General features: G+C 42.2%; 1 protein-coding gene across 2 annotated transcripts in view; it reads right to left on the bottom strand.

The window, feature by feature from the left end:
- Positions 1–1394: 1394 nt before the first annotated feature.
- Positions 1395–27331, bottom strand: part of dagla (diacylglycerol lipase, alpha) — a 30487-nt gene continuing 4550 nt past the window's right edge. The window contains exons 2-21 of one of the 2 annotated variants that reach the window (XM_053865003.1): positions 14127–14228; positions 13499–13710; positions 13078–13179; positions 12863–13001; positions 12701–12788; positions 12043–12177; positions 11893–11970; positions 11672–11796; positions 11306–11456; positions 10264–10347; positions 9809–9886; positions 9641–9721; positions 9422–9564; positions 9128–9196; positions 8986–9058; positions 8639–8850; positions 8055–8181; positions 5468–5634; positions 5316–5333; positions 1395–4650 (exon numbers count right to left, since the gene is read on the bottom strand). In XM_053865003.1, the coding sequence (XP_053720978.1) occupies positions 3573–4650; positions 5316–5333; positions 5468–5634; positions 8055–8181; positions 8639–8850; positions 8986–9058; positions 9128–9196; positions 9422–9564; positions 9641–9721; positions 9809–9886; positions 10264–10347; positions 11306–11456; positions 11672–11796; positions 11893–11970; positions 12043–12177; positions 12701–12788; positions 12863–13001; positions 13078–13179; positions 13499–13710; positions 14127–14221 (3255 nt within the window). In that variant the 5' untranslated portion in view covers positions 14222–14228 and the 3' untranslated portion in view covers positions 1395–3572. The remainder of the gene's footprint in view (positions 4651–5315; positions 5334–5467; positions 5635–8054; positions 8182–8638; positions 8851–8985; positions 9059–9127; positions 9197–9421; positions 9565–9640; positions 9722–9808; positions 9887–10263; positions 10348–11305; positions 11457–11671; positions 11797–11892; positions 11971–12042; positions 12178–12700; positions 12789–12862; positions 13002–13077; positions 13180–13498; positions 13711–14126; positions 14229–27331) is intronic. The other variant, XM_053865005.1, reaches the window with a different exon arrangement.

Here is a 27331-nt window from a genome sequence, read left to right as displayed (position 1 = left end):
TGCACTGGTCACATGCAGCCAAGTAGGCTAAACATAGGAGTCAACAGTCCCATGAAAATCAGTGGTATGTTTTGTAATAGGGCATGTTTTTAATACAAGCACATTTACCAGATTTTGATAAAAAAGTGTGATTGAAAAAAAAAAAAATCAAGTCAAGACATATTATCTTGGTTTGTTTATTCCATTTCAGGCAGGGAGGGATTAAATACATTCACACTGTGGGTCAAAGGGAAGCAAACCAGGTTTACATGGACAATACATAGAGTTGAAATATTCTTTCACTTGCAGACCAATTGATAAATTATTTGGGATGAAATATTTTATTTTAAATACATCAATGTTGGTATTTCTTGATATAGTGTCCTTATTGTTATACACTTTTCTATATCACTTCAATGGAATTCTATATCACTTCAATGGAATTCATTCTTTTTAAATAGACATCTGCATAAATAATTACACATAGAAGATGGTGCTGTACATGTTTTTGGTGGAAATCACAACACTGTCGTCCAGCGATGTTTGTGTAATGACCAGCAGAAGGAAACGCTACTAGGCATCGCTGCCTTCACCTCACTGCCTTCTGGGCAGGACGTCTGTGACTGGCAGCTGAAACTAGCATCAGACCGTGAACTGGAAGGAAGGTTAGCTGGACGTTGGCTCGTGTGTCAATGCAAAAACTCATCGCAGGTATGTGGGTCAAACTGCACAAACCTGACGGCATATTTCATCACATTTGCCAAAAGGAATAGCCATAAAATGAGAGCATATTATTACCATGCCGTGGTTGAATGTCAAATACATATCCACACAGACGAAACCGAAAAATTGAAATATACAACTTCCGAATTGGCAAAGTCCAAAACAAATGTTCCCCAGTGTCCCAACAAGAGTTAAAAATAAAAAAAACAGCTGACATCAAACCAATCCGTTCCAAGAGCAATAAAGATAATACCATCAAATACAGCAATAAAAGTGAGAACAATAGCAGTAATAAATAATACAAAAGGTGAGCCACTGCTTACACTTGTGATATGGAAGATGCGCCAAATATCTAGAAAAACATGACAAATGGGGCACATTGAGAGGTGTAGTTCAACCCCAAATGAGAGATTGGAACCAGATTAAAGGGAATCAGAACCCCACAGATCCATGTTGAGCAAAAGCACCTTACAGACAGTCCTGGCAGAAGACCTTCAGGCAGACAGAAGACCTTCAATTGAGATTATTTACCAGTTTACATTGTGGGTTGATCCATTTATTGTTCACTGAAAAGGGAATAAATGTTAACATTTTCATATTAAGCATTATGTCTTTTCATTGTTTATTTGCTTTAAAAGATGCAATATTTTCTATACTGTGATGTTCAGTATTAATTATTTAGTAGGTGTGTGTAATGAATAAAAAATGATTGTGTGATTCAGTTGAGGAGAAAAATAAATAAATAAATCTGCAGTCTGTATCGGCCAACAAAAACGGCAACTCTACTTTAAACGACGAAGTGTCATGCTGGAAGACACCTTTTTAAAAATAGATCTAAATCCTATCCTGGACAAGAATGTGCTTGAACTTTCTAGCACAGGGGTGTCAACTTCAATTACGCAAAGGGCGCATCATTTCACTGACCAAATGGCAGCCAAACAAAATATATATTTATTAAACCATCCGTTAATGTCATTCATTGTCAAGGAAGATGTGGTTTCCAAAGGCGGTCTAATCTAATCTAATATAATCCACATTCAATTCTTGAAGGCCAATCTCAACACAAGGCTTCTCAGTGGTCAGCTTCAAAACACAACCTCCACCACAGACCCGACACAGGAGACAGTCTGGTTTTCTTCTTGAAGGACAAACATTCATTCCGCTTTACCCATCTTTCATCAAATTCCCCTTTACCTGCACCATTTTTTAAAAAATATTCCACTTGCTAGCCTGTCATGAACAAGGATCTATGTGGGTCATGATATGTCTAGTTTTTAGTGCAATTTAGTGCGCTTTTTGAATCGGATTCTTTTGTGGGACCATTATAAATTACCTGGCGGGCCAGATTTGGCCCCCGGGCCTGAGTTTGACACGTACTCAACTTAGCTTTCAGTTCTTCCATACTCACTCCCACTTTTTTTAAATATAAACAACCTTAACTTTTGTTTATAATCTCAAGTTTGCAATTTTAACAACTTTCACAAGCCAATTATTGTCCAATAACATTGCTCTACATTTTGATTCAACTTCACTTTCAACACGTTTTGTCGTCATCTACCTCTCTGAACTGCATCCTGCATCCAAGCCCCACAAACCTTTTTAACAAGAGCGACGTAAAGTAGCAAAGGAAAATCGTTTCAGCCACTGAATATTGATTTTTCAGTTGAGACTCATATTTCATGAGTAAAAAACGCAGCGCCAAGCGTCAAATCAACCTCACACAAATCAGAAAGTCAACTTTGAATAATTAAAGTAACAATTCCAGAGCTTTTCCTTCTGACGCAAACAGTCATTGATTTCCTTCGCGAAATGGGAGTAAATGTTAATATCATTGCTGAATAAAAAGTACAAGCCATGCTACTCTGAGAAGCCGAAAACATGCAGATTGACACGTGGGAACATCGACAACAGCTCCCTGAATATATAGTTACAGTAGTTCAGATAGGAACTATATGCAAGTTCTCGGTTGTGCCTCTGATGTTGGCGAGCAGCCTTGAATGTGACTGTAGCTGAGGGCTAATGTAACAGTCTACAAGGGACTGGACTGTCAGATATTAAATAGAGCCTGGGTCTGAGTCGAAAGAAGACCGACATCCACGTACAAAATGACATTTATGAAACACATTTGGCAAGTTACATTTTTGGCAGGTGGGTGGAGGATTGAGTGGCTGTGCAAGATCATTCTTTGTGGCCCAGGTGACGACATCTCCTTTTTAAAAAAATGACAACATTATTCATGCACTATAAATAGTAAACAAAATAAAACCCACAAACATCCATAGGCGTCTGTAATAACTTTTTCACAATCACAACTTTTTTTTTTAAGACACATGAATTCTCACCAATAAAACACACTTTCTCTTTCTGAAAGTCAACTCTGAGTAGACCTGAGGAACACGACCCAACGTTTTCTCACTTCTATTGATTGACGTACTGTATGTGCATCTTCACATTCCTGATTTGAAATTAAAATAAAGGCTGGATGTCGGAGCTGCTGATGGAGCAGTATTGTTTCCCAACCTCTTGGACATCACTGCTCCCGATCTCTCCCCTTCTTTCGTGAAATCTGGGATGTAAAGCTGACGCATCTCTACACGGGTGAGATGGCATTGTTCAGGAATGGCATTGTGAAGCTACAGTTATTTTTATTTTACCCGAAAGCAGCACAGCCCCCTGGCATGCAGAGAGAGGTATCTTCTTTTAAAGTCATTGCAATAGTGTGAAATGCTGTCGAGCATTTCCAAGGGAACTCCTGAAGAATGGTTCTGCCATTACATCTCTGATGAGTGCGTGCATTCCATTGCATGCATGTTCAGTGATATGTTTTCAAAATCTGAATGACTGCACCACTTATATTAGAAACAAGCCCACTACACCATGGAGGAGAGCGTGTTCTCCTCCGGAGAGTGGCTCAGACTGGATGTCCGTAGAGAGAGAATGGCAGGCGGAGCGCTCTCGGCGGGTGAGAGATCGTTGAGCTCTTCCGATGAGGACAGAGGGAAGGAAGGGGACAAAGAGATTCCAGAGGAGGGGTCGGCGGATCCTGCAAAGGTGCGCGGAGGCTTGGGGACGAGGTTTGGCTCCAGTGTCGCTCTGGCCAGAAGCTGCTTGTCATCTAACTGCTGTGTTTCCTCTAGACATTCGACCTGACCAAGGGAGCCGCGGCCTGACTCGGACTCGCAGTCGGACAGCTCCAGTGGAGGGGAGCTGCTGCCATCCAGCCGAAATAGAGAGTCCAAATACTGGGCGAATTCCAGAACCGCCCGACTGGGGTTTCCGTTGGACATCTGTGACGGAGGCGTTGCATCGGCTTGCCTTAAATCTGCACTCATGTCCATCTCCCACAGTTCCTTCTCTCCATCAATTGATTTGGAGCCCATTTGAGGGCTGAGAGGAGCATTGGGGGTGCTTCCAGGACTGTAGATGCCTGGTATCCGTTGGTGATCAATATCAGGAAGAGTTATAGGCTCAGACTTCACTGTGGGAGCCAAGACACTCTGGTTTATTAGAGCTGGTGACTGGTGTCCGCTATAGAAGGGAGTAGCCGGGGACAGTTGCATTGGGTATTCAGGGGTGGACGTGGACTCCAGGGGTGGAAAAAAAGGTCCAACCTCTCCAAGGTGCTCTGGTGTAGCCTGGCAGAGGCAGTCCGCGGCCAGCAATTCAGTGCGAGAGCTAAGCGACGGGTTCTCTTCGGGAATCGTGGCGTCCAGTGGGAACGGAAGGCTGCTCAGCATCGGCGAGCCTCTCAGAGCGGCAGAGGAGCGACGGGAATCCAAACTATAAAGAGATTCCGCATCTGAGAGGCTTTCCATGACGGCTAGTGGTGCTTTGCGGTCCCTCAGCGCCACTGTGAGGCGCTCGCGGGCTCCGCGTAGAACTACAGGAACTGGAGGAGGAGGGCACTCGGAAAACCCGTCCAGAGAGATCTCAGACTGGGCGCATGAACTAGAGGAGAGGAAAAGATAAAAGAATAGTGACAGCGGTGGAGGACACTAACCAAACACTGACTGAAGAAGTAGACAGAGACTTGGTAGGGAGAGAATAGAGGTGGTTAACCTGCTGATCCCCGGACCAATACAATATAATAATGCATGGATTTATTGGGCAGAAAAACCCGACAAATGAGGTCTGATGTAGCTAGTTTGACAGCTGCACCTGCCAGTCAAAACTTTTTCAATAAAGGGGTTTAAATCCTTTAAGAGGGTGAGTAGCAAGAGTATACACAAGCATAATCTGAATAATTTAACAGGGGTGCCACCGTGAAGTCAAAATGTAATGCATTACGTTAATGCATTACATAGTGCCTATAATGCATGCGCGGCCAGCGTGAGGCTCAGGGGGTTAACGTAGAAAAGATGACATACTAGGGAAAGAAGAGCGGAACAAAGTGACGGACAGAAGTCTAAGGCCTCTAGTGAAAGCTTCCAACACAGGGGAAGAAACACGAATTAAAACATCAGTTCACACCGACTTCGGACAAGGGTTAAACCACAGAGGGCGAGGAGGGAACTCAATACTACCATACGTTGCAACAGTTCTGTGGTCAAACGGCGTGCGTGCATGCGTGCATGAGAGGGGAGCACAAGTTAGTGAGTTCATGCTTTCCTTACCGTAGCAAAGGTTTTTGCCTTTTTTTTTATTTGAGAAAGCAAAGTATTAATTAGTTTCAAGTCAGTGGATTAGAAGTTGGAATATACATGCAAAAGTGATCAATTAAAAGCCATTGATCCAAAACTCGCCCAGAGATTCCTCATGTACTGACCGAACACTACTGTTCCTGCGATGATGGACTGCAGGTGTCGGCTGCTGGGATGTCGCTGAAGCGTCCATGAATATACTCTCGGGGTTTAAGTCCACTTCTGTCGGGCTCACCATGATCTTAGCTGCAGACAGCAAGGCAGTTTTCCCTTTGTTGTAGTTTTCCAGCACCTGCCAGAGGACAGCTCGTTCAGAGGTGTGACTTCCAAAGGAGACATTGGATGCAGCGCGTGTTTATAATATTGGACAATGAACAAACCCGACAGGTTCATGCGTGAAGCAGCCGCAGATCCCTGAGGAAGTAATATTTATTTACAGTCATCCAGAAAGGTTTCATAATATTTGGGGAGGACACACATTTACAGGACTCTTATTGAAAATGATCACTTTTGGACAAGACAAATGCCAAACCTATGGCAAACCTAGAATTCATTTCCAAGTAGCCAGCATTTGTCCTGTCTGAGCCTTCAAGACAACAAGAGGAGCACAGTCAATAACACGATGCACATCATTAGTCTTTACTCTGTCACGTCTCACCAGATTTCACTTGCAAGTCTTTAATTTAGTGCGAGGAACGTCTTTGCATTGCAGGTATTTGATGTATATGTACAATACAATCAAGGTATTTTCTCAATCACCACCATCTGTCTTAATCGGAACTTAGTCCAACCATGATGGAGGAACAGCACTGACACGGTTTAAATTAAATCGCAAGTGTCTTCAGGCTGGAATTAAACCTGTGACCTCCGAAAAAAAAAAAAAAATTATGATAATGATGAGAAAGTTAAATATAATGAAACAAAACACAGTTATAATGATGGAAAAGTTAGAATAAGTTGAATTAATGCGAGGAGTCCTGGCAACACTTTTATCGACTTTTGAATGATCCTACAACATTCGTCTAACAAAGTTCACCATGATAATAGAAAGATCTAAAAGAGCAACGGTTAGTAAACATGACAAAGAATTATCCACATAATGCAGCATTTTTTACATGTTCTGTCTGATTTGTCAACGGACAGAAAAAATTCAGGTGAACTCAACTGTCGCCGTTACATAAAAAAGAAGGCTTCATTCATTAAAAAAAAAGTTCCTGCTACCGATGTTGACCAGTGTTCCACATGTTGAAGAGAGGCAAACAGATGAACTGTACATGTACTAATACTTGTGGTAGTTAGAAAAGCATCTTTGGGCTTTGATTCACTTTAATCCCTGCGTTCTGCAGCTTTAAAATGTGTTTTCCCTCATGAACTGTTCAGCTCAGAGAAAGAACGATCAACACTGGTTGACAAAACATAGCTCTTGACTTCTGAAATGATTAGGAAATGACTAGACCGCGGACGAACATTGAACCTGAAAACCATGAGGGTCGCTGTATGAAGTTTGGGGCACAGAAGCAGGAATCAGATTAACGGGAGAGTGTGATGGGGTTACTGAACGAGGAACACATGAATCTTCCAAGTCTGAAAGGTTGTAATGAAATGGTGCGACAGACACAGAAGACTGACAGGAAGCAGAAGCGGAGTATGAAGCACAAGAGGACAAAACAGGCGCAGGATCTGAAAGCGAAGAAGAGGTTACAGTTTGAGGAGGGGATATCAGTTCAGGCAGCTGCTGGCTGTCCGGCCACTGCAGCTCTTTGTGGGTGGGGGAGGATGTGTGAGGGGGGAGGTTAGAGATGGTTCCTGTTTTGAGGGTTAGGATGTCAGGGTTGCTGATGGTTGGGTCGGTGACATCAAGCTCCTCTCCTGTTGAGTTTTCCTGCTCAGACATGGCACATAACGGTTCCAGTACCTGCAGAAACATCATACAACAAGCTTGAACACTCCAGGCACTGTGCGAACACAAGTCACGTGTTAGAAGAGGAAAGAGCCCACCGAAAAACAATCCAGTCTCTCAGAAGTGAATCAAACCAGATCAGCCCCTCAGGCACAGACAGAAGCCATTGAACACCTAAGCTGGTGAAGTGGATCACTCACATGCAACTATTTACATGAGTCACCTGTTATTAGAAAGTAGCAGGGAGAAATGACACAGATGGTCAACCAGAAGTCAAACATTGCCAGCATGACACGAGTGAACTTGAGAGTGAAAATCAAAGTGAAATGTACACTTGTTTGGTTCTAGAAGGTTTTAAATAAAAGCTGAAGCAACTGTAATTTATTTTCTATAAATGTGAGAAAATAGGAGCCAACGTTTTTACAAAGAGCGCTTGTTTTTGATAAGATTATTCACGGCGTTGTGTGTTTCTACTTCTCAACAGACATCTACTTTAATATTTATTAAACAATTGATTTTTTTTTTTTTTGTCAGCCGCTGTGATTAGCACTTTTGTACACCTGGAAACTAAGACGATGCTTGTGTGGATGATATCCGCAGTATCTCCATCACCATTACGCGAAAACCAGACAGAAAAATTGATTTATATATTAAAAAAATTTCCATAGCCGACTCTGTATTTAAAATATTTTCCATCCAGTAAACATGCCTTTTTTTAAACGCTTAGGCAAAAACATGAATTATTGATTGATCCGTTGTCAGTGTGAAAAGTGCGTTAGCATTCATGAGCGTGCCCAAAAACAAAAGCAGACCTTGTTCAGTCCTTCCATCACCATGTGGGGCATATGCTCATTTAGCATGGCGGGCGAAATGATGACCTCGTTGAAGGCCTTGTTGTCTCCCCAGAGAGCAGAGTAGGTGGGATCTTCCTGAGAACAGCTGAGGAGGAGAATTAAGGCGGTCAGGGCCTGTCAGTCACTACCAACGACAACAAAAGGTTTTCGCACTGAAATGAAATGAGAACCATTAAGATAGTAAGCTAAAGTTAGAAGGAATGATTCATTTATTGTCAACTTGTTGTGCGGATGCCAGTCATTATCGATGAATTTGTGAGAGATTTTGTGAGGGATTGATGCATTCAAACGGCCATTGAATGAAATTGTGGGTAACTGATTCTGTTTGTTTTTGGGAGACATAAAGACTTGACTTGTTTTAGATCAGCATTTATAAGCACATCTTTGTGCATCACACAGATCAAATGAAAAGCTCAAAATCCAGTCCAGTCCGGGTCTATATTGAGCATTCAGTGTTCATCGTCTCTGACTCTGAAGAGAGAAGAACTTTAAAAGGTGAAAGTGAGTTCCCTACTGCAAAATAAAACCACAGCACGTCTCACCACGTCTCTGGAGGATGGTTGTGCACCACATGAATAATTCTTCCAGGAGGGTAAAGGGGCGTCGAAGCTGAAAGTGCAATGCTGAGGTCACTCGGGTGAAGCCAAAGGCGACTGCTGGGGGGTGGGACTGCTTGCTGAGATTGAGGATCTTCATCCTCTAGCGGAAGCTCGGATTTGGGGATGCATTTGGTGCCTCCTGCAATGATCCTCCACTGTACACAAAAATATGCCAATTAGAAAATGAACACTGCCGAATCAAGGTTCACACTTCATAAAGTATCTCGCTTGCAGGATGGATTCTGACAAACAAGCATTCTTAATTCAAGGAGTACTGAGAATTATATCACCTTTGGCTTATTACTTTTCTGCAAGACTTCCAGGAGATGGCGTCGGAAACCCTCTAGTTGAGAGAGGCCGAGCCTGCAAGACACCTCCTGCTGTCAACATCTCTGGAAGGGACAGTTTTTCATGAGACATTTCAGGACATACCTCGGGACCAAGTCTTTCCCCAACACCACAGACGTGACAAACTCTTTGGAGTACTCCATGGCGTCCTCACTGGGAAAACAGAAGACAATTATTAGTCATATCGTGGGTAGGGAATACACAGAGAAGGGAGTGGGTGTGAATGAACAGCATAACAATTACCAACATTCAGTTTTTACAAGCGAAAGCCTCTTTATCTTACATAATCCACAAAGTAACCTTGAATAGGATCCTGTAATCCAGTTCTTGTACACCAACAGTGACATCAGCCTGACATCTCCCAGCCAGTTTTCTCACCTGAGAAGGCCTCCAGGTGGGGAGTAGGAGTAGCAGAGGAGGGTGGGATACTGGGGTCTAAGCAAGAAGGAGAGGATAGCAGCAGTGCCTGCACCCAGAGAATGTCCTACGATCACCAGGCCGTAGTGCATGGTACCCTTGTTCTGTAAAAGAATGTTAAAAGTCAAATAAGTGAAATCACTCTGAATAAAAGGCTAAAAAGAGCATTCATCCATGTACCAGGTCCCTTCCGAAGGCTTGAGACAAGATCATCTCCTGCTCCAGTTTCTTCTTGATATATTCTGCGGAGTACACCATCCCCTGAGAGCGAGACCAAAGAGTCAGTTCATGCATAGAAGTCTGGTACTTTTACTCCTTTTAACCTGCAGAAAAGAATGAATACTCCACCTTGTGACCCAGCCACGTCCCCTGCTGCTCCTCGACCGGCAAGCGTTCAGAATCGCCCGTCAGGTCAGTCAAGGCATCCTGGGCACACAGGATAATAATGAGTAACAGAAGGAAGGGAGCTAGATATAATTGGAAATAACACCCGCAGCCAGGACAGAAACGCTCCATGAATGCCTCCACAGTAATTTGATAAAGACGCCACAGCAGCGACTGATCTCTCCAGAAGAGCAGGCAGAGGGGTCAAACTAAACAGGACATAATGGATGCGTCGTAACCTCTCAGACGGCCTCATTACCAGATCAGACCTCGAAGATTAATATGCGGTAGAAATCACCCAGCAGAGTTGCAGCCAATAACGCGGATCGTTGACTGGTCTTCGGTGGCTGGGAAATCACAGCCTGCTGATCCTGATTGACGTGAGCAAACAACTTGCATACACAAGACATGATATTTACCTTGGGCGATAACGTTCCTCTGATGCTTATAACAACCTTCTTTTTTTCATGATCCACAGCCACAAAAAAGGGAGTCTCATAAACCTGAGTAAAGACGTGGACATAAAAGAGGACAGGTCAGGTCCAGAGTTCAGAGAGTAGCACAAATGAAGCCTTTAAACAGACAGGCAACAGTGGTCATTTGGAGGATGACTGGTCTCTCCACAATCGTCATCATCCATCAAAAATCGATTGAGTCAAAAAGGTTCGAAACCTGCCAGATAATTGAAGTGTCACAGGTTGAATTCAGCCAATGTTCCCTGTAAGATGTGCGTGTGTGCAATTGCGCACAGCTGATATCATTTCAAGGGACATAAATATCTACTCTGCGCAACAAAAATGAATCCTGAATTACATATAAATTTCTGCAATTTCCGGACTACAGGGCTTCTTGCCGTCCAGACATAAAGCCTTGCGAAATAAAGCGCTTTTCGACCGTGTGTGTCCTTAACCGGCAGTTTCCGGCGCAACAGCGCTTAAGAGCGTCCGCCGAGTGACACCGCTACATACACAATGGTTCGAGCAGCAACTAGAAGAGCTGCTATTTGAGGTGAACTATTGGAGCTTAAAGTCACTTGTGGTTGGTCAAAATGTGCACATGCACTGAGCCATTTGAGGCGGCGGAGTTACGCACTGGAGAGAAAGAAACAATAGAGAGAGAGAATCGTTGCAGCGCAGGTTGAAGTCTACAGTACACATAGAGGACACGCTAGTCAGGTGAGGAAATTAACTGTGTAGTCAGTGAAACCTGTTCCTCCTTCATTTCAGCCTGATCCACGCTGATCAATGTCCCATGACAAGCGGTCACAGAATACGGTCACACGCTACAGCTGTCACCACAGATCGCTCACAGTGGTCCAGGTGACCGCTCAGAGAGTTTGTGTTTGCTCAGACACATGAACATTTAGAGGAAACCTTCAGCAAACCCTCAGTCATGGAGACACACACCTCATTATTGAGTAGAAATGCTGATCTTAACAGTGCTTGTTGTGGCATTACTCACAGCATCGTGGCAGGAAGTGTAGACAATATGAACTTGTTTGAGGTCCCTGTCCAGGAAGTGTCTCCGTATGGCTAGGACATTACAGCCGCAGCAGTTGTCCTCCTCCACCGTCACAGACATGGACAACCGAGAGCCAGAAACTGATGTACAGCTGTAAAGAGTCGGAAGAAAACAGGATGTGCTCACAAACTGGTGCAGCTGTTGGCAGGAAGGATTTATCAGGGTTCCTCAGTGTGTGGGTCTGACTGGTGCGGTACGGTCTCGGTGGATTGCCGCTCACTGGCTGTGCGTTAATGTACAGTGAATGAAATAAACATTGGAGGAGATGATAAGACAGGGGAGCCAAGATCATGACTAAGAGCTTACGGGCAGGAGCTGGCAAGGCGGCACAGCCCACAGGCAGGCTTCCTCATCAGGTACATGGGCCAACCATACGCAGCGAGGGCAAAGAGCATGTAATAACACACATCTTTGTACATGTTCATCTCAGCCTGGGAGGGAGAGGAAGAGACACTGTAAAAACAGCCTGAGAAGAGTTCAACTTGTATCAGACACAATGCATGCCTCATCTCATAAAAAACACTTACAGAGTTCTTAAGGTCCAGGTATCTAGTGTTGCGAGTGACAGGCATCCCAGACAAGAAGGCCAAAATATCGTTGTTAGCCTGAATGGAAAAAAAAAAAGTACATCAAGAGGCATGTCTGAAGTGAAATAAAGCCAAGACAAGTGTGTTCACCTGGTCCAGAATGGCAGATCTTTTAGACCTCTGCCTCTGACGCAGGAGCACCAAGCCAGCAATGATATCACTAGGCACAATATCCAAGTCTCTGAAGAACTCTGCGAAAAGGCTGGCCACTTCTGAATACGCATCCTACGTATGAGGAGAGAGGCAACATTAACTATGGACAATCAGGAACAAACAGAACTAACTCAGGCGAGACAATAATTTACTATGAGAAAGTACTGCAAAGGATTCTCCCCACATGCATAACAGCATAATTCAATCCAACACTGGCTCTGTCCAAACACGCCCAAATCTTAGAAGCATTTCTCTTTGACAAGGTTTATCTCGCCCCAGGTCATGTACTTGGGTATTTCTTTAGCATCCATCATATGTTGTTCCTCACGTCCCAATGCACCTTCATGTGGTTTAAAAACGCCTGAGAATGCCACTCCACAGATGGATGTTACTATCTTCATATAATGAAAATGATTTCTGACATATCACTTTTGAGCATTTATGTTGAAATAAGTGACTGAAAAAGGTCAATAATAAGGTCAACTACAGCAAAGACCAGGTTTGACCGCGACACAGACCTATTTATGAAACATTTTTGATGAAGACAGGATGGAAATATGACCCACTTTGGGGCATGACACTTCTAGCGACTCACTGATTGAGTGTCCTGAGCTCGAGTGCAGCACATGAAGAACTTCAGTCTCCTGCTCCAGCTGCTGGCTTGTCCTTCCTCAAGTCTGTGTCTGTGGACGAGGACAGAATATCAGTCTTGTTTAACTCTTGAGAGGCACGTCTGACATCAGCCACTCTACATTACCTCAGAGTGTAAGTGGTCAGGTTCCTTTGTCGCCGTCGTGTCGCTTTCAGCTTGACAAACGTCCGCCCGGTCGGGTCGAAGGTACACATGAGCGTGATGCAAACACTGAGTATCACTAACCAGTTGCACGCTACGATTCCTGTCAAATGAAAGAAATAAGCATACAAACAAATAGCAATACCTACGTCAATCGGCAACGGTTGACTAGGACTCACCAAGAGCCAGGTTTTTGGCAGTGACATCAGAGCAGGGTTGGTAATACTGAAGAAGCCAGACGATACCCACCACAGCATAAACAAACTCCACCAGGAGGATGGCTGCATAGAGAGTGGCGACAGATAAGTGGTCACTTGAGGGACGATTGTTTTTAGTTGTAGGATTTATCCTGTAATATTTTTCATGACATTTCACTAAGAAGTTACTTTTTCTGGATCATTTTGGCTGGATTTTATTTTGAATTATCGAGCCACCTAAAATCCTTATGCAGGAATAACCAAAAGTAAGTACAGTTTGAGACAGAAGTCAATCAAAAACACAAAATCTGTGCTGAAACTCATTTGTACATGTCACATCCACTGACCTCTAAAGTCACCAAAGTTAAAAATAGTGAGCTTTGGTTTTCAGTGATCTTCTTACCCAGTCGGATATAGATGACGTACTGCACAGCCTCCCTGGGCTGCGTGTACAGAATGCTGCCTCTCATGCTTAACCACATGATGGCGCTTTCACAGATCAGACAGCTGACCAGGATGCCCAGATACCCTCGCCCATGTTCCACAAGTGTCACAGAGCAGGGCTGCTCCGGGCTGTAGGGGATGCCGAACAGGACCACGGACAGAACCACAAACCTGGATGCAAAAGATCAGAGTTCAGAATCTCACGATTACTCAAAAAGTAGGGATGCACTGAAGAAAAATTTAAATAACAAATAATACAGAATATATTTATATATATATATATATATATATATATATATATATATATATATATATATATATATATATATATATATATATATTTTATGTTTCAGACTTGGCTTTTCGAATACTATTAATATATATATATATATATATATATATATATATATATATATATATATATATATATATATATATATATATATAAAACACTATTTGGATTCAGTGACTCTGAATCTTGCTTTTTTATTTATTTGGCAGTATTTGGCCAATATATTCATATATATTCATGTGGTGCAACCCTATCAAAAAGTGAAAAAAATGGTTTGGCTGAGTGAATGACTCACCAGATACAGTGCAGTAGGAAAAGGAAGAGAGCGGGCAGCACCAGGTCATCACTGCCGACTGACCAGCGCCGCCGAAACATCACCATTCCAGGCATCACTGCCCTGTGGGAGACAGAAGGGCAAGAGGCAACGTCAACGGCAATAAATGCATTTTAAGTTTTACCAGTCGTTCAAAAAAATGTCTTGTTCCAATCTCTAGCAAAATAGTGCAGTTACAACCCAGTGAGATTATAAAAAAGGTGTTGCACAACTAAATTTTGGCTAAATCAGATTTACTGCAATAAAACATACTGCCTAAGGTCTAATAAAATCAGAGCTCTCCAGGAAATGACACCTCATCTGCACATATAAAAAGGGGTGATGCAGTGAGATTTCATTTTTCAAGACTTGAATTACAAAAAGTAACTCCAGCTCCGACTCCAAAGTATGTTATAGGTGGAGTACCAGGCAAAAGAAGAAGCAACCATTAAGATTCATGTGTGAGATACAAGAGGACATGGTGAGGATCGCTGTGACCAGGGAGGGTGCAGCGTGTAGGTTGAGGAGGAGGAGGAAGCCGGCTCTCTGGGGCAGCCCCTGACAGGACTCACCCAGAGACAGAAAGGAAGAAGTGCAACCAAGAATTCATTTTCAAGATGTATGTTGGTGTTGTGTGCCATGGACACCTGTACAATATATTGATGTGACAGTCGTGAAAAGTGGAGAAACAAGCACCACATTTACATTCCCCAAATTTCGGAGTCCAACACCAACTTTGATGCCATTTTAATACTTAATCCCCTGCCCTTTGCTTTTGGGTTGCTGCTAGCTCAGGTCCTGGCTCATACGTCCACTTCAGACAGCGAGTTTGTCTCCACTCATAAATTGCAGTTGTGACACTGCAAGGTTGCGCTGGTGACATGGATCAGTGGGATGAGGAGACCTTGGACTGATCGCCAATCCATCAAAGAGATCAGGCAGGAAAGTGAGAGGTCAAATGGACACGTGAATGCATCTGACAATACATGATTCATTGTTGCGAATTAAATTAAAGCTGCCATTTAACTTGTCGAACAAGCAGTAGTCTTGTTTAGTCTTTTTTTTTTATAATCTATATCAAACATACAACAACTCTCACACTTTTTCTCTCTGACATCTGAGGGATCGAAATTTGCCACAAGATGGTCAAAAAGGCTGAAGTGAAATAAGCATTTATTTTCTATTCTTCATAAAAACATTATTTTAAATTAATTTCAATATGTTTTTCCATTTACCCGTCAACCGAAAGACAGCTCAGGCAGTCACTAGCTCCTTACGATGAGATGAAAGTAGGGCATTTTTTCCGCACTGATATGGGCATTTATGACATCATCATGAAAATAAATATACGCCAATTATTTATTTTCAATGCTATTTATATTCATACATGATGCTTTTTTAACATCACAATGTGAAAATGATAAAACTATGCAGGCATTCCTCCGGTGTAGGCAAATTATTTTCTCAGCTACTGAAATTTTCTTGAGGCCGCTGAGGACTAATGATGTGTGATACGACAAGAAACAGCAGAACCCATCTGTTGCACCCTGCCGTTGAGGTCTGGGATAAAAAAAAAACATACATAGCAATGGAAATAAAACATTCAGAAGTCAAGGAGTGTTGCTTTCCCCGGTGACGTCGTCACGACAATCAGTCGCCAGTGGAAATGGACCGTGGCTCCGTCTCAAGAAAATGTCAGTAGCCGAGCAAATAATTCACCTTCAGTACGGCAGAAAATCACGCCGCTTGTTGTGAAGCTGCGGACGCACCACCGGACCTGCAGCCATACTTTATCAAGAACAATGACTACCAAATTGCAGTTCTCAACATGTACATCCACGGAGTAAAACAAGACTCTTGGTGTCAAATCACTGCACCGAAGTCGAATGAAAGCAAACTGGAGCTTACTGCAGACAATGCTGATGAATGAAGTACATTGTGGGTTTGATCTGAATTCATTAAAAATGGGATAAAAGTTATGTATTCTATATTCAACACAGTATTGTATTGCCATTTATTTGGCGTCAAAAGTTGCAGTGTTTTCTACAGTGTTGTTCAGTTTTGTTATTTAGTTGCGGAAAAAAGAAAAAAAAAAAAACAATCAGCATCGGCATTAAAAAATAATGACCGGTGCAACCCTAGTTGAAAGGTCTGAAGATTTGCTTTGTCATTTGGTTGAGGTGGCAGTTAAAGGGATCAAATCCATGCAACCAAAATGCACTAGCGAGGGGAATCTAAAGACATACACAGAGGTTAACACACATCGGTGAAAAGAGCCTGAAGAGCCTAAACTCATCAACCTTGATAAAGAGTTGAAAAGAAGAAAGTTACGCTTCATGGCAAAAAGAATGCCAGGAGGAAAACAGTAGGCTGCAGAGCCACAGAGAGGCTGATGCAGGCTTCCGATGATGATACAGGCTGATGCAGCCTTTATGAAGAGCAGCTCCTGCAGAGCTGTCGACGGCCTGAGGGCACATTTCAGACTATATATAGATGGTAAAAGAAATATGGAGAAAACGCAGCAACAATAGCTCAACAACTGCCTCTGACAAATTCCCTTCATTCAGGCCGCTACCAGCACCCAAACTAAAGTAACCTTAATTATGACAGTCCACTCAGAGGCTTCATGGTGCTCCACCTAAAAATACTGCCTGAAACCAAAAAAAGTGATAAAAGGACCAGCAAAGAAAGAAAACCTTTCCTCAGTGCAGATATACAATTAGATTTCTCTTAAATTTAAAAAGCAGAAACGATCTACATCATCCTTATTCAGCTGAATTCATTTTGCTGCCACACCTCTCCTCACTGACATGAAACATCTTTACTGGAGCCTTAAATAAGAATACCAGGCTTTGCCAGCATTAGTGACAAATAGTTCAGTGCCAAGCTGAATATAAAGATTAGGCTTTGCCCATCTGGGCAAGACATTACCCTATTCAAATACGTCTAATCCTCAAAGCATATTACACATATTGGATCCTTTGAGCAAGCAGCACATTATCCTGAACATAAGATGCTTTTAGGCTTCTTGGTATCAGGTCAGAGGGTGAGCGTACAGGCTATTGTAGTCTGGGATTGTCTAAATTGTTGAAAGCATTGAGACACTTGATCAGCTTGTAGAGTGTATCTGTGTGTGTGTATGTAGAGTGTAATTTGTATTTCATTTTCCTGATGTTATATTTACTCAAGCATCTAGATACTGTATTGGTGACGGTACTTTTTTGGGCGGAAGTGTCGGGGGAATTCATGAATAAGTAAAAAAACTGAATCACAGCAGGATCAAGACAAAAACAAATTGTGCGTTCAACCTCAAACGCTTGAGCAGCACGTGTGCTAATCTGTCAGTGACACTAACTAAGCTTGTTTGTTTGTTTGTTTGTTGGCCTTACGAAAGAGAAAAGTGTTTTCTAAAATGAAAAAGAAAATGAAAAAAAAAGCAAATAGTGTTAGCATGCTAGCCATATGATAGAACATCTGTAATGGAATGTTGAAAAATCCAACCAAAATCTAACGCTACAGTTGACGTCGTTGACCAGGCTTTTAGCTAGGAGGGTGTCTGGGTGTCTGCCAGCATCTGCGAACCATACAACATATTGTTAGTGTTTGTTTACCTTTGAATTAAGAGAATTTGAGGAGGTATGTAAAAACTACAACTCCCAAGCTAGACCCATCATAAGTAGCATCAGCATGGCCGCCACGTTTGTAGTCCTTTAAAACACATTTTCCTCAACAAAGACTTTTTTTTTTTTTTTTTTTTTCATACAGTTGGACATGCCTTGTTGATGACAGAGCAGTGTTGTTATGGACTTGCTCTGTTTTCATGAAATTTCATCATAAACGAATGAACATTCATCTCAATCTAAACCAGTACGATGTTATAGCATGTGAATGAGCCACAATTGGAGCCCCATTCATTTTTTTTCGTGTTCCTCAGAACGTAAATAAGGCGTTTATCGTGACCCCATGCACGATTCAATAGATTAAATATTTGTGACCACGTGAACAAATTGCCTTGAGACTGGGTTGGAAATACGCCACAGCTTAAAAAAATAAAAAAAACCTGCAGTAGATAAATATTTTAGCCCCTGGATAATGCAGCATGTAAAAATATAACTGTAAAAGATACATGTAAAAAGACAATTAATCAAAGTCGAGTCACTTTTCAGGACCTCAGGCCTCTGCTGGAACCCAATGACAACTTATTTCTGAAGGTCACAGGCAAGAAATGACAAGAAATGTCAACAGGAAATTGATGCATTCAACCGTTCACTCAGCTGCAAAATCCCCACTCTGAGCCCAGACACCTTCTCCAAAAGGTCAGAAGCAGGGGCAACTGTAGGCCATGGAGAATGCAATCGTGGCCTACAACCCAACCAAGCAAGCAGATTATGTAAATACAACTCTTAAATATTATTTTTAATCCCATTACCTAAACAGTATGAGTGTATGGAGAGCGTATGAGAATGTACTCATTTGGGTAAGTTTAATAAATTTCAACTCAAGTTTTACCTGAGGTCAAGTGTGCCCTGCTGTGATTGGCTCAAAGCTCATGACAAATTTGGGTATGTGCCCGGGGTGTATTGCCTTAAGTATCTACAGTTTCTCACCAAATTAGGTGAGTTTTCCTGCTTTACACAAGACTTACTTGAACACTTCTAGTTTGAAACATGTACATTTGAATGTGTTCCAGTTTGAGTTCAGTTATAGGTTTTGTAAGTTGGCGATTTATACTCACGTGTTTTATGGTGCGTTCACTATTGGCATTTTTGTAGAGAAAATTTCGAATTATGAAGTACTTTTTTTCATATCTCTTTGCAGAGCACTCAGTCAACAGCTACTGTGTCTCACACATCACTGGCTTAAATTGGGCCGATCTCAAAGAGCAATTGCAAGCTAACCAATCCTTTTTCACACCTCATTATCGAAAATAAAAACACTGCGAATTATGAAACTTTTCAAAGACCACACAACTGATTACAGAGAAATTGCTGTTAAGCAGAATACCTTCTCTTTCTCCATGTTTTTGTCACTATAGAATGACTCCATGGATATTCCACTGGGAATCATTTGATACAAGGACATTGAAGGGAAGCTCAGTGTCCACAAAACTGAACCATCCAACACCAAAACTAAGAGTGGGGGTCATCAGTGAGGGTCCAACCTCAGGCAAATAAACCAATAAAATACAGTGCATTGTGTGGTCACCGGCAATGGAAGGATGAAACATTTTCGCAAATATATTTTGATTTGAATTAATGAATCTGATCTGGAATTTCAAGTTAATTTCACTCATAATAATAAGTTGTGGCTGCACTACTTTTTAGTAGACTTCTCTTTTTTTCTACAGCCAATTACTCTCACCACCAGTATTTATCACTTTAATTGATACATTCTGACTATTGCACATTTAAGTTGACGAAACTTGAACAAATCCATTTTCACTGCCGTCGATGACTTAAACCATTCACTTGATAAAAGCTGTGAAAGTACAATCAACTTATCCAGATTAAGGGTGTAGTCCTTGTTGTAGTTCCTGATACCTTCAGCAGTGTTACACATCCACATAAGGCAAACATGGAAGGACATATCGAAACTTAAGAGACATGTAGGATAGAATGGATTATTGACAACCACTTCTAATCATTTATCTGCTTATTTATCGCCCACCGTTTCTCTCACGCTGCAGGCCTGTTTCATCTGAAGCTTATCATTCACCACCACCAATATAACCTGAGTATTATCCGTCTCTTTTGAAGATTACAGGTTGAGGCCTTTACTGTAAATTCTTCGTGCAAGGAAGAAGGGACAGGAGTGAGGATTCTTATCTTGGTCCCACCTGAGGCTCCTCTACACTTTTCACTCCACTATTCTTGATTTGGACTGTACTTTTAAATTTAGATCCTGAAGCGAGTCATATCAAAATCCAAGGTCATTGTAAAGCAAGTCGAGCACGAGAACTCAAATACGCTACAAAATCTTTTTTTACTTGACAGAGTGTGATTGTGAGTTTGTTGTCACTTGTACATCAAGTTAAGCTGGTGCAGTTTTCCATGTTCTTTGATTTAAAAATCAACAACAATAGAGTGGATCTTTATGCTTCAACCGAGACACAATTAACCAAATATCTGATGTAACATTTGACAGATTCTAAATCTTAGAAGACTGGTTTATATTTCTTGCTATAAAAAAAAAACGCCCCAAGAAAAGATGCTATGAAACAATCAAAAGTAGTACATTTCTAGCTGTTAGAATTTGTTGCAAAACAGTCACTCAAAAGTCAAAGCAATTTTTGCATATTTCAGAAGAAAGTGTTTTTGTGTTCTCTCAGTAAGTATACATAGTACAAACAGGAGTAAAGATCAAATATTGCCTCACAGTAAACAAGAGACAAGACGCTTCTCTAAAGATCACAACTGAGCTCCAGTTTTTGGGAGAGGTTTACCCGCCACTGTGAATTATTCATTCACACCATGTACTATATGATAACAGACATGCTTGGCTTAATGACAGATGCGTCAAAGTGGATGGAAAATAGGTTCCCAAGATTCGATCAGTATTGCCATCAACAAGGAGGCAGTGGCCTTATCTTATATTGCGCAGAACCCAAGTACTTCACCAAGCATCCTCTTCAATTGTATCGGCCTCCCTGAAGCCTCCTCAATCCATCTTTCACGGAACTGGAACAAATTTGTGGCCTCTACAGACACGAAGAGCAGCACTTGGAAACCAAACACCACGGTTACGTTGTTCAATGCAGACCTCAGGCTTGTACATTGAATTACAACACTGCATAACTGCGCGTGTTCAATAGAGAGCAATGGAAAAAAATTAGATTATCGAGGGTCAACACACTCTGCTCAGGAAAACATTTTATTAGGATGCAAGTGAGAGGACAATACAATTATCACAGACAGGTAGAGATAAATCAACTTCAGGACATTCGAAGTGGCACAAAACAGTACATGCAAGCAGTTTTGGAAGAGATTAAAAGATCAATTTGGCATATCATTTTTACATAAAAACAAGAAAAGTGAAAGGGTTAGGGGTACGATTTATCTGTGCCGATATGGGCATCATGATCGGCTGATCAAATTACAAATATATTTCATTATTTATTTATTTGGATAAGATGGTATTTATATTTATACATTGCTGGGCCCCAGATACTCGCTCTTCCATTGACATGTAGTCGAGGCAAAGAGGAGTAGTCTGTCATGTTTTTAGGTAAGTTTACATTGTGAGTTTGATCTGTTCATTGTTAACACATTTATCTTATATTAATCTCTTGGACCTTTTTAATGTTTATTATTTATTTTCTTAAAAACTACAATGTTTTCTATACAGTGTTGTTCAGTTTTATTGTTATTTAGTAGGTAGGCCTGCACAGTAAATCGTCGATTCCGATTCACCCTTGTGTCAAATTTAATTTTCAATTAATTTCGATTCACATTCATTCACATTCATTTAGAAACCGACTGGATGCTCATGGCTTCACTCTCAACCAATGACAAAGCACCTTGTAGTCACATGTTTCACTCGTGACATGAACGCGGTGGTGATTGGATGGCTCGGTGACAGAATGGAAACTGAAAGAATATGGATGACAAACCGGGAACTAGTTATGAGAATCAGCCCACCAATCATTCTCAAAACGAACTGAAAAAAGGCTCCAATACAGTTGCAATGCTGTATTTTGGATTCAAACAGGATGATGGGCATCAGTCTTAAGTGATTTGCAAGACGTGTTTTTCAGTGGTCGCAGCACCGTAAACACCACAAATCTTTATCAGCACCTGAAACGCCACCACAAACTGTAAGTTGACCAAGGAAAGCAGTCTGAGAGTCGTTCAACGACGCATACATCTATTATGGAGACCCTGCACAATGCAACGGCATACTCACATAACTCCAGCCGAAGTAAAGAAACAGAGGCAAATTTACTGACTGTTTTTTCCTTCATAATGAGGTGTAAAACCTTTCCTGTCTCTGCACTGGACCATGGTCAGAGGGGAGGTGCTCGCTCTCACTCAAGGGTTTGATGTCCTGTTGTGGGCTGGAGCTGGGACAGGGATGAGGCGAGTCTGGGACAGAGCGTGACTTGGTTTATGACTTTGTCACAGCCAAACTGCACAGAAGCGCACATTCAGAGCTGGACACGCACCGGGCACCTCTTCACTTCTGGAGAGACGTCACTCACTCGGCAACCCCTCCCACATGCAGCGGCCACACACATAGAGGAACAGCGCACCTGCAGCAGACACTCTACATTCACTCCTACAAAAGCCTATTTTAAGGCTTGGAACGCATTATTTCTTTTTTCATTCATTGTAATGGGAAAAAAATCGATTCAGATTTCGAACAAATCGCTTCTCGAACGGCCGTCTGGAACGGATTGTGGTCGAGAACCCAGGTACCACTGTATTTTTAAAAAAAAAGTGACTTGTGTTATTTAGTTGAAAAAAAAATAATCAGCAAAAAACGGTATTGGCCTGTAGGGTCTGGTATCAGCCATAAAAATGGCCATCAGTGCACCTCTTGAAAGGATTAAAAGAGGAAAGTGAAGACGCTAATAGCAGGGCTTAATCACTGTCTTTTGAGTAATAACAGTAACTAGAACGGAGGTTACTGCTTCTGCTCTGAGGTTGTTTAAGATGCCTCAAATGAAATATTAGAGCATTGTTGGAACTTGGCATAAATAAATTATTGACACCTTACTTATAAATAAACTCATCTCATGAACAAACCAGCCTTTCCGTGTGTGCCACACTGTTATCATTTCACAAGTTTTATCAAATTCAAGTCAGACAACACTGACGTCGATCTGTGCTGGTGATAAAGAGAGTTGATAAATATCTGTCACGAACCCCACTGGGATCGCAGTTCCCCTTGAGGCACGAGTCACGCCAACTCCTCACTCTAACTTGAGCCCCTTCAGAAGTGGCACACGCTTCGCGAGAGGAAAAAATAAAAAGAGATATCCCTGTGTGTGAGGGAAGCTTTTGTGTTCCACGGCGCTTGCTGCAGCGTGCCAGGCTCCGACTCGAACCCATGTGATGCGGCTGACAATAGCTGGGCTCCCATCTCTTATTGCAGCTTTGTTGTCAAAACAGACTCCAAAAAAATGCTTAAAATATGCTAATGAGCCAAAGCCAGTTAGCCAAAATACATTCAACATTTAGTGGAAGACAAATCAACAGCCAGTACAGCCATAGCGGTGTGGCAGACCTCTTGTGAGTCACACTTCTGGGTGTACAAATCGGAACAGATAAAAGTGCTAATGTTATTTCATGAGGTCATCTGCCACATAAACACACACCTTTCAATAAAACTGAGCGGAATGGAGTGTAGGTTTTGTTTCAACGACCACATTATCATACACTGCGTCCAGGATTTCTTCTGACTGAATGCTGTTTTTAAAGAGTTCTCCTGCTCAAAAACTGTCTTGGTTTTCTCTACATAAGGAACAGGGGCTTCATCCTCTTCATGGGCAACTGAGGTGGTCCTGGAAGAAACATCTTGACTGTTATCCTCTCACAGCTTGCTCTCTGCTTTGACGTCAACACGGTCGAACCTCGACTTCATAAGAACGCGCAAATAATCGGCACTTATACACGCGCAGGCTGGATTTAGACGCAAGTTATGAAGCTTGCGTGGCGTGTTACATTCGCTTAACAGCCTGAATGTGGAAACAAAGACCTCCATGAGGACAGATGAGGTGGAAGAAGAAGATGCCAAAACAGGGCGGCGGAGCGCGTTACATGTAATTAACAGTCCTCCTTGACAACTTACACAGAGGTAGCGCCGACATTGCGAGCCACACTGGACTACATAGCCTTTGCAGTCATTATAGCTTTATTAGTTTGAGTTATATCTACACTCTTTTCGGTCTAGTCCTGTTTAAGTCGACTAAGAAGCAGAGCCTTTTAGCGTTATAGCTATATTTGTCTGGTTGTGGATGTAAATTGATGACATTCTCGTCCAGTGTTTTAGTCTCTTAGCATCGTGTCTTAGTCAACAAAAATCTTTATCATAGTTTGCAGCTTGTTTTAATGGACTATGCATTATGTACCGGTATTTTGTTATAGCCACTTACATGTGCAGCGTTTTCATTATTCCTCATGTGATAGAGGTACGTTGACGAGAATATTTCATCAGTTTTCGTTTGATGGTAACAACACTGGACCGGACACAATAGAAAACTCCACCTAGGCTGGAAATATCTCAGTATTGGGGGACACTGCTGCATAGAAGATCAAAATGCACAGGGGAGAATGCTGCACGCCAGGAACCAAATTTAATTCCTCATTTTCCTGTCCAAAAACACAACATGGTAACTTACACTCCAAGTTCCCCACTGCAAAAAGCAGGTGAGCTAATATGCTAATGAATTTGACAAATGTACCAGAGTGTCTAGTATTATTTGTGACCTTTATGAACAGAATTCAGCGTATGGCCACTGTATTACTTCCTTATTTTGCGGATGACCTCTTGATAAGCAGGAATTATTGTCCGACCGTTTTTTCCTTGTTGGGAGCAGAATCAAATCAAACCCAGCAGAGTGTTGTTATAACCTTTTGAGCCATCATCAACATTACAAAAACAAACATTTGAACGTGAACGTCTTCTGTGTGCGTAGTGGTTTGGGTGTGAGCATGTATACACACACGAGTACACAGGAGTGTTTTTGTGTGTCTGTGGGCGTGTGTGGGAATAACTGGTTTAAATACAGATGATGTGATGTGACCAAACAATCGATGAGTAAAAGGAAATTGAGAAAACACTGGGACCTTGATTTGTGTGTTCGTGATCCACGTATCAGGGTTTTCTCAACGTTCTCTCTATTTAAATGTGAATGGTGGTCACTGTAGTTTATCTCCTCAGCGTTTCCCGCCACAATTCTCTGGAGAGGGTAGTCTGTATTAATAAACTATAACGGTCACCGTAGCTGACATCAACCCATCATAAGGCCAAACCCCTCCCACCCCTCCAAACACAAAAACCTAGGGAAGCCATTGCTCCCCATGCTACTACGATTTCTGAACAGCAGGCTACTATCACAACTGTGACAGGTGTAGCAGCAAAGGGAAGACCTGGGACACATGGTCGTCACAAAGACCAGGTCCGGCTCAGCTAGTGCTGAATGGCTAAGGAACTTCCCAAGCTAAAGCATTTATGCTATAAATATCTGTATTGATGTGAAAAGTCCACGGTAGTGGGTGCAACAGTCTGACATAATTCTGCAAGAAATTCCACTGCAGTCACACGTCCGTGTGTCCTCAGTCAGAGTTAGTCTGAGGCGAGCAAGATTCTCCTCATCAGAAGTCACATGGTTCCTTCGACTCCCACCATTACTCAAGATTTCCTCTCTACAGCGCTGAACTGACCGCACTACTATTTCTACCATCCTTATCGCCATGCTTGCTCAAACCCACACACTCGTTCAGTCGGTTTTCATATTTCACAGCACATGCAGACCCATGAAAGAGGACATGGGCCTTTGCACCCATTTTCAGCAGAGAAAACCTACATTTCTCCTGCAGCCTTCCCCCTGCCCTTCTTTTTCTTCTCTCCTCCTCCTTATCCAGATTCTGGTTTTGTGTTGCTCATCTTTTTTTAGACAGAAAGCCATGTGCCACTCACTCCTACTCTCCCTCTGCCTCTTTCTCCATCTTTTTCTCCCACTGCCACCCACTCAATTCCTTTCACCACTTCCCACTCCATCTTTCTCTCATCCGAGCTGTTAGAATGCACACAACAAATAATGTGGGGTTTTGTGTATACGTGGAGATTTCCGATTGTTTGGGTGCAGCTGGCGATGGCAACCCGCCACAAAGCAGGCACCGGCTTAATGGCCACCTCACCTGGTCAGATGCTTTCAGTGCAGCAGTCAGTGTCTGCACCATATTCAGACACTTGATCTTCTGCCAATCTCTGCAGCCAAAGACCGAGTGATAGCGAATAGTGAAATAGGCTCCTCTCACTTCTATAAAATGCATGCAGCAGAATCTGGTGATTTCACTTCTGCAGTGTATCGATTTTGTAATTCATATCAGGCTCTCAGTCCAGCGTGCACACCAGCCTGCATCCACATCAATAGTGTAGGAGCACCAGATAGTATTTTTTCATGCTTTGACTTTTTGAACCAGTCCTAGAAAAACAGCTACCTGCTAGAAGGGATAGGCGAGAATTTATTGTACGCAATATGCAGCCAAACACAAACTCCACGATGGTATTTCACGATAAATTCGATAAACATACGTCTCACTCGCTGCTTTGGACCTGGAGACATAGTTGGCTATTGGACGGCGCTCCACTCCCGTATTGGCGGCGGCGTCGTCCTCTACAGGCTTCCATTAGGGTTCACTGATCGCGGACACACTCTCACAGGCAGCACTAATACTACACCCCGGCATCAGTTAGGGACCATCAACAAATTATAAAGCGGTCACAAGTATTAGTTAAATCTTTAACACATGGAATAGAATGAAAATGCATTAATCGTGGTAATTATTGTTAGCGCTGAAATTACGACATCGTGATTACTTTTTTTGTCCATATCGCCCTTCCCTACCTGCTAGCTTGGTCCACCTACTGACCGCCTTGTCCAGGTTGTGTAGTCCGATAAGAGAAATTTGAATATCTCTCCCACAGTCAGACTAAATGGTTTCCATGCATTTTAGAATCCCAGATTTAATGCAATAATTCGGTTTTCTAGGCCCATCATGTCACCGTGCTCAGTAATACATCCAAGACTAATCTTATCTTTACTGCGATATCATTAGACGAGCCTGCAGTTTTAGCAGAAATCATTGAATATTTAGATCAGTATAAGAGGAGAGTCACCTAAAAAAAAAAAAAAACTTTGTTATAGCTACTGTCTAGTTCCATCCAAACACGCCATGTCAGATATCTTCACCTGGTGCATGACCTGAACGTTTAGCTAACTGAAAGAGGCCAGACACTAATGCAACACAAACAGAGCAGCAGCAAACACCTTTGTGTAGGCTGAACATATACAATTCTGTGACTCGGTCTGAACTATTTACTGACACTGCATCTGTATGGAGATATTTGAAATGAATAAAGGAATCCATCAACAACAGCGTCCTGCCTGCAAACCTGAGGCAATGGAAAACGTCACTTTGGCACCTAGCCTTCAATGTACCGCTCAGACCCGACGCCCACAA

Source organism: Synchiropus splendidus, chromosome 5 (assembly GCF_027744825.2).
Source record: "Synchiropus splendidus isolate RoL2022-P1 chromosome 5, RoL_Sspl_1.0, whole genome shotgun sequence".
NCBI lineage: Eukaryota > Metazoa > Chordata > Actinopteri > Syngnathiformes > Callionymidae > Synchiropus > Synchiropus splendidus.
Note: the sequence above shows the minus strand (reverse complement) of the source record. Positions and strands in the feature narration are given on the sequence as shown.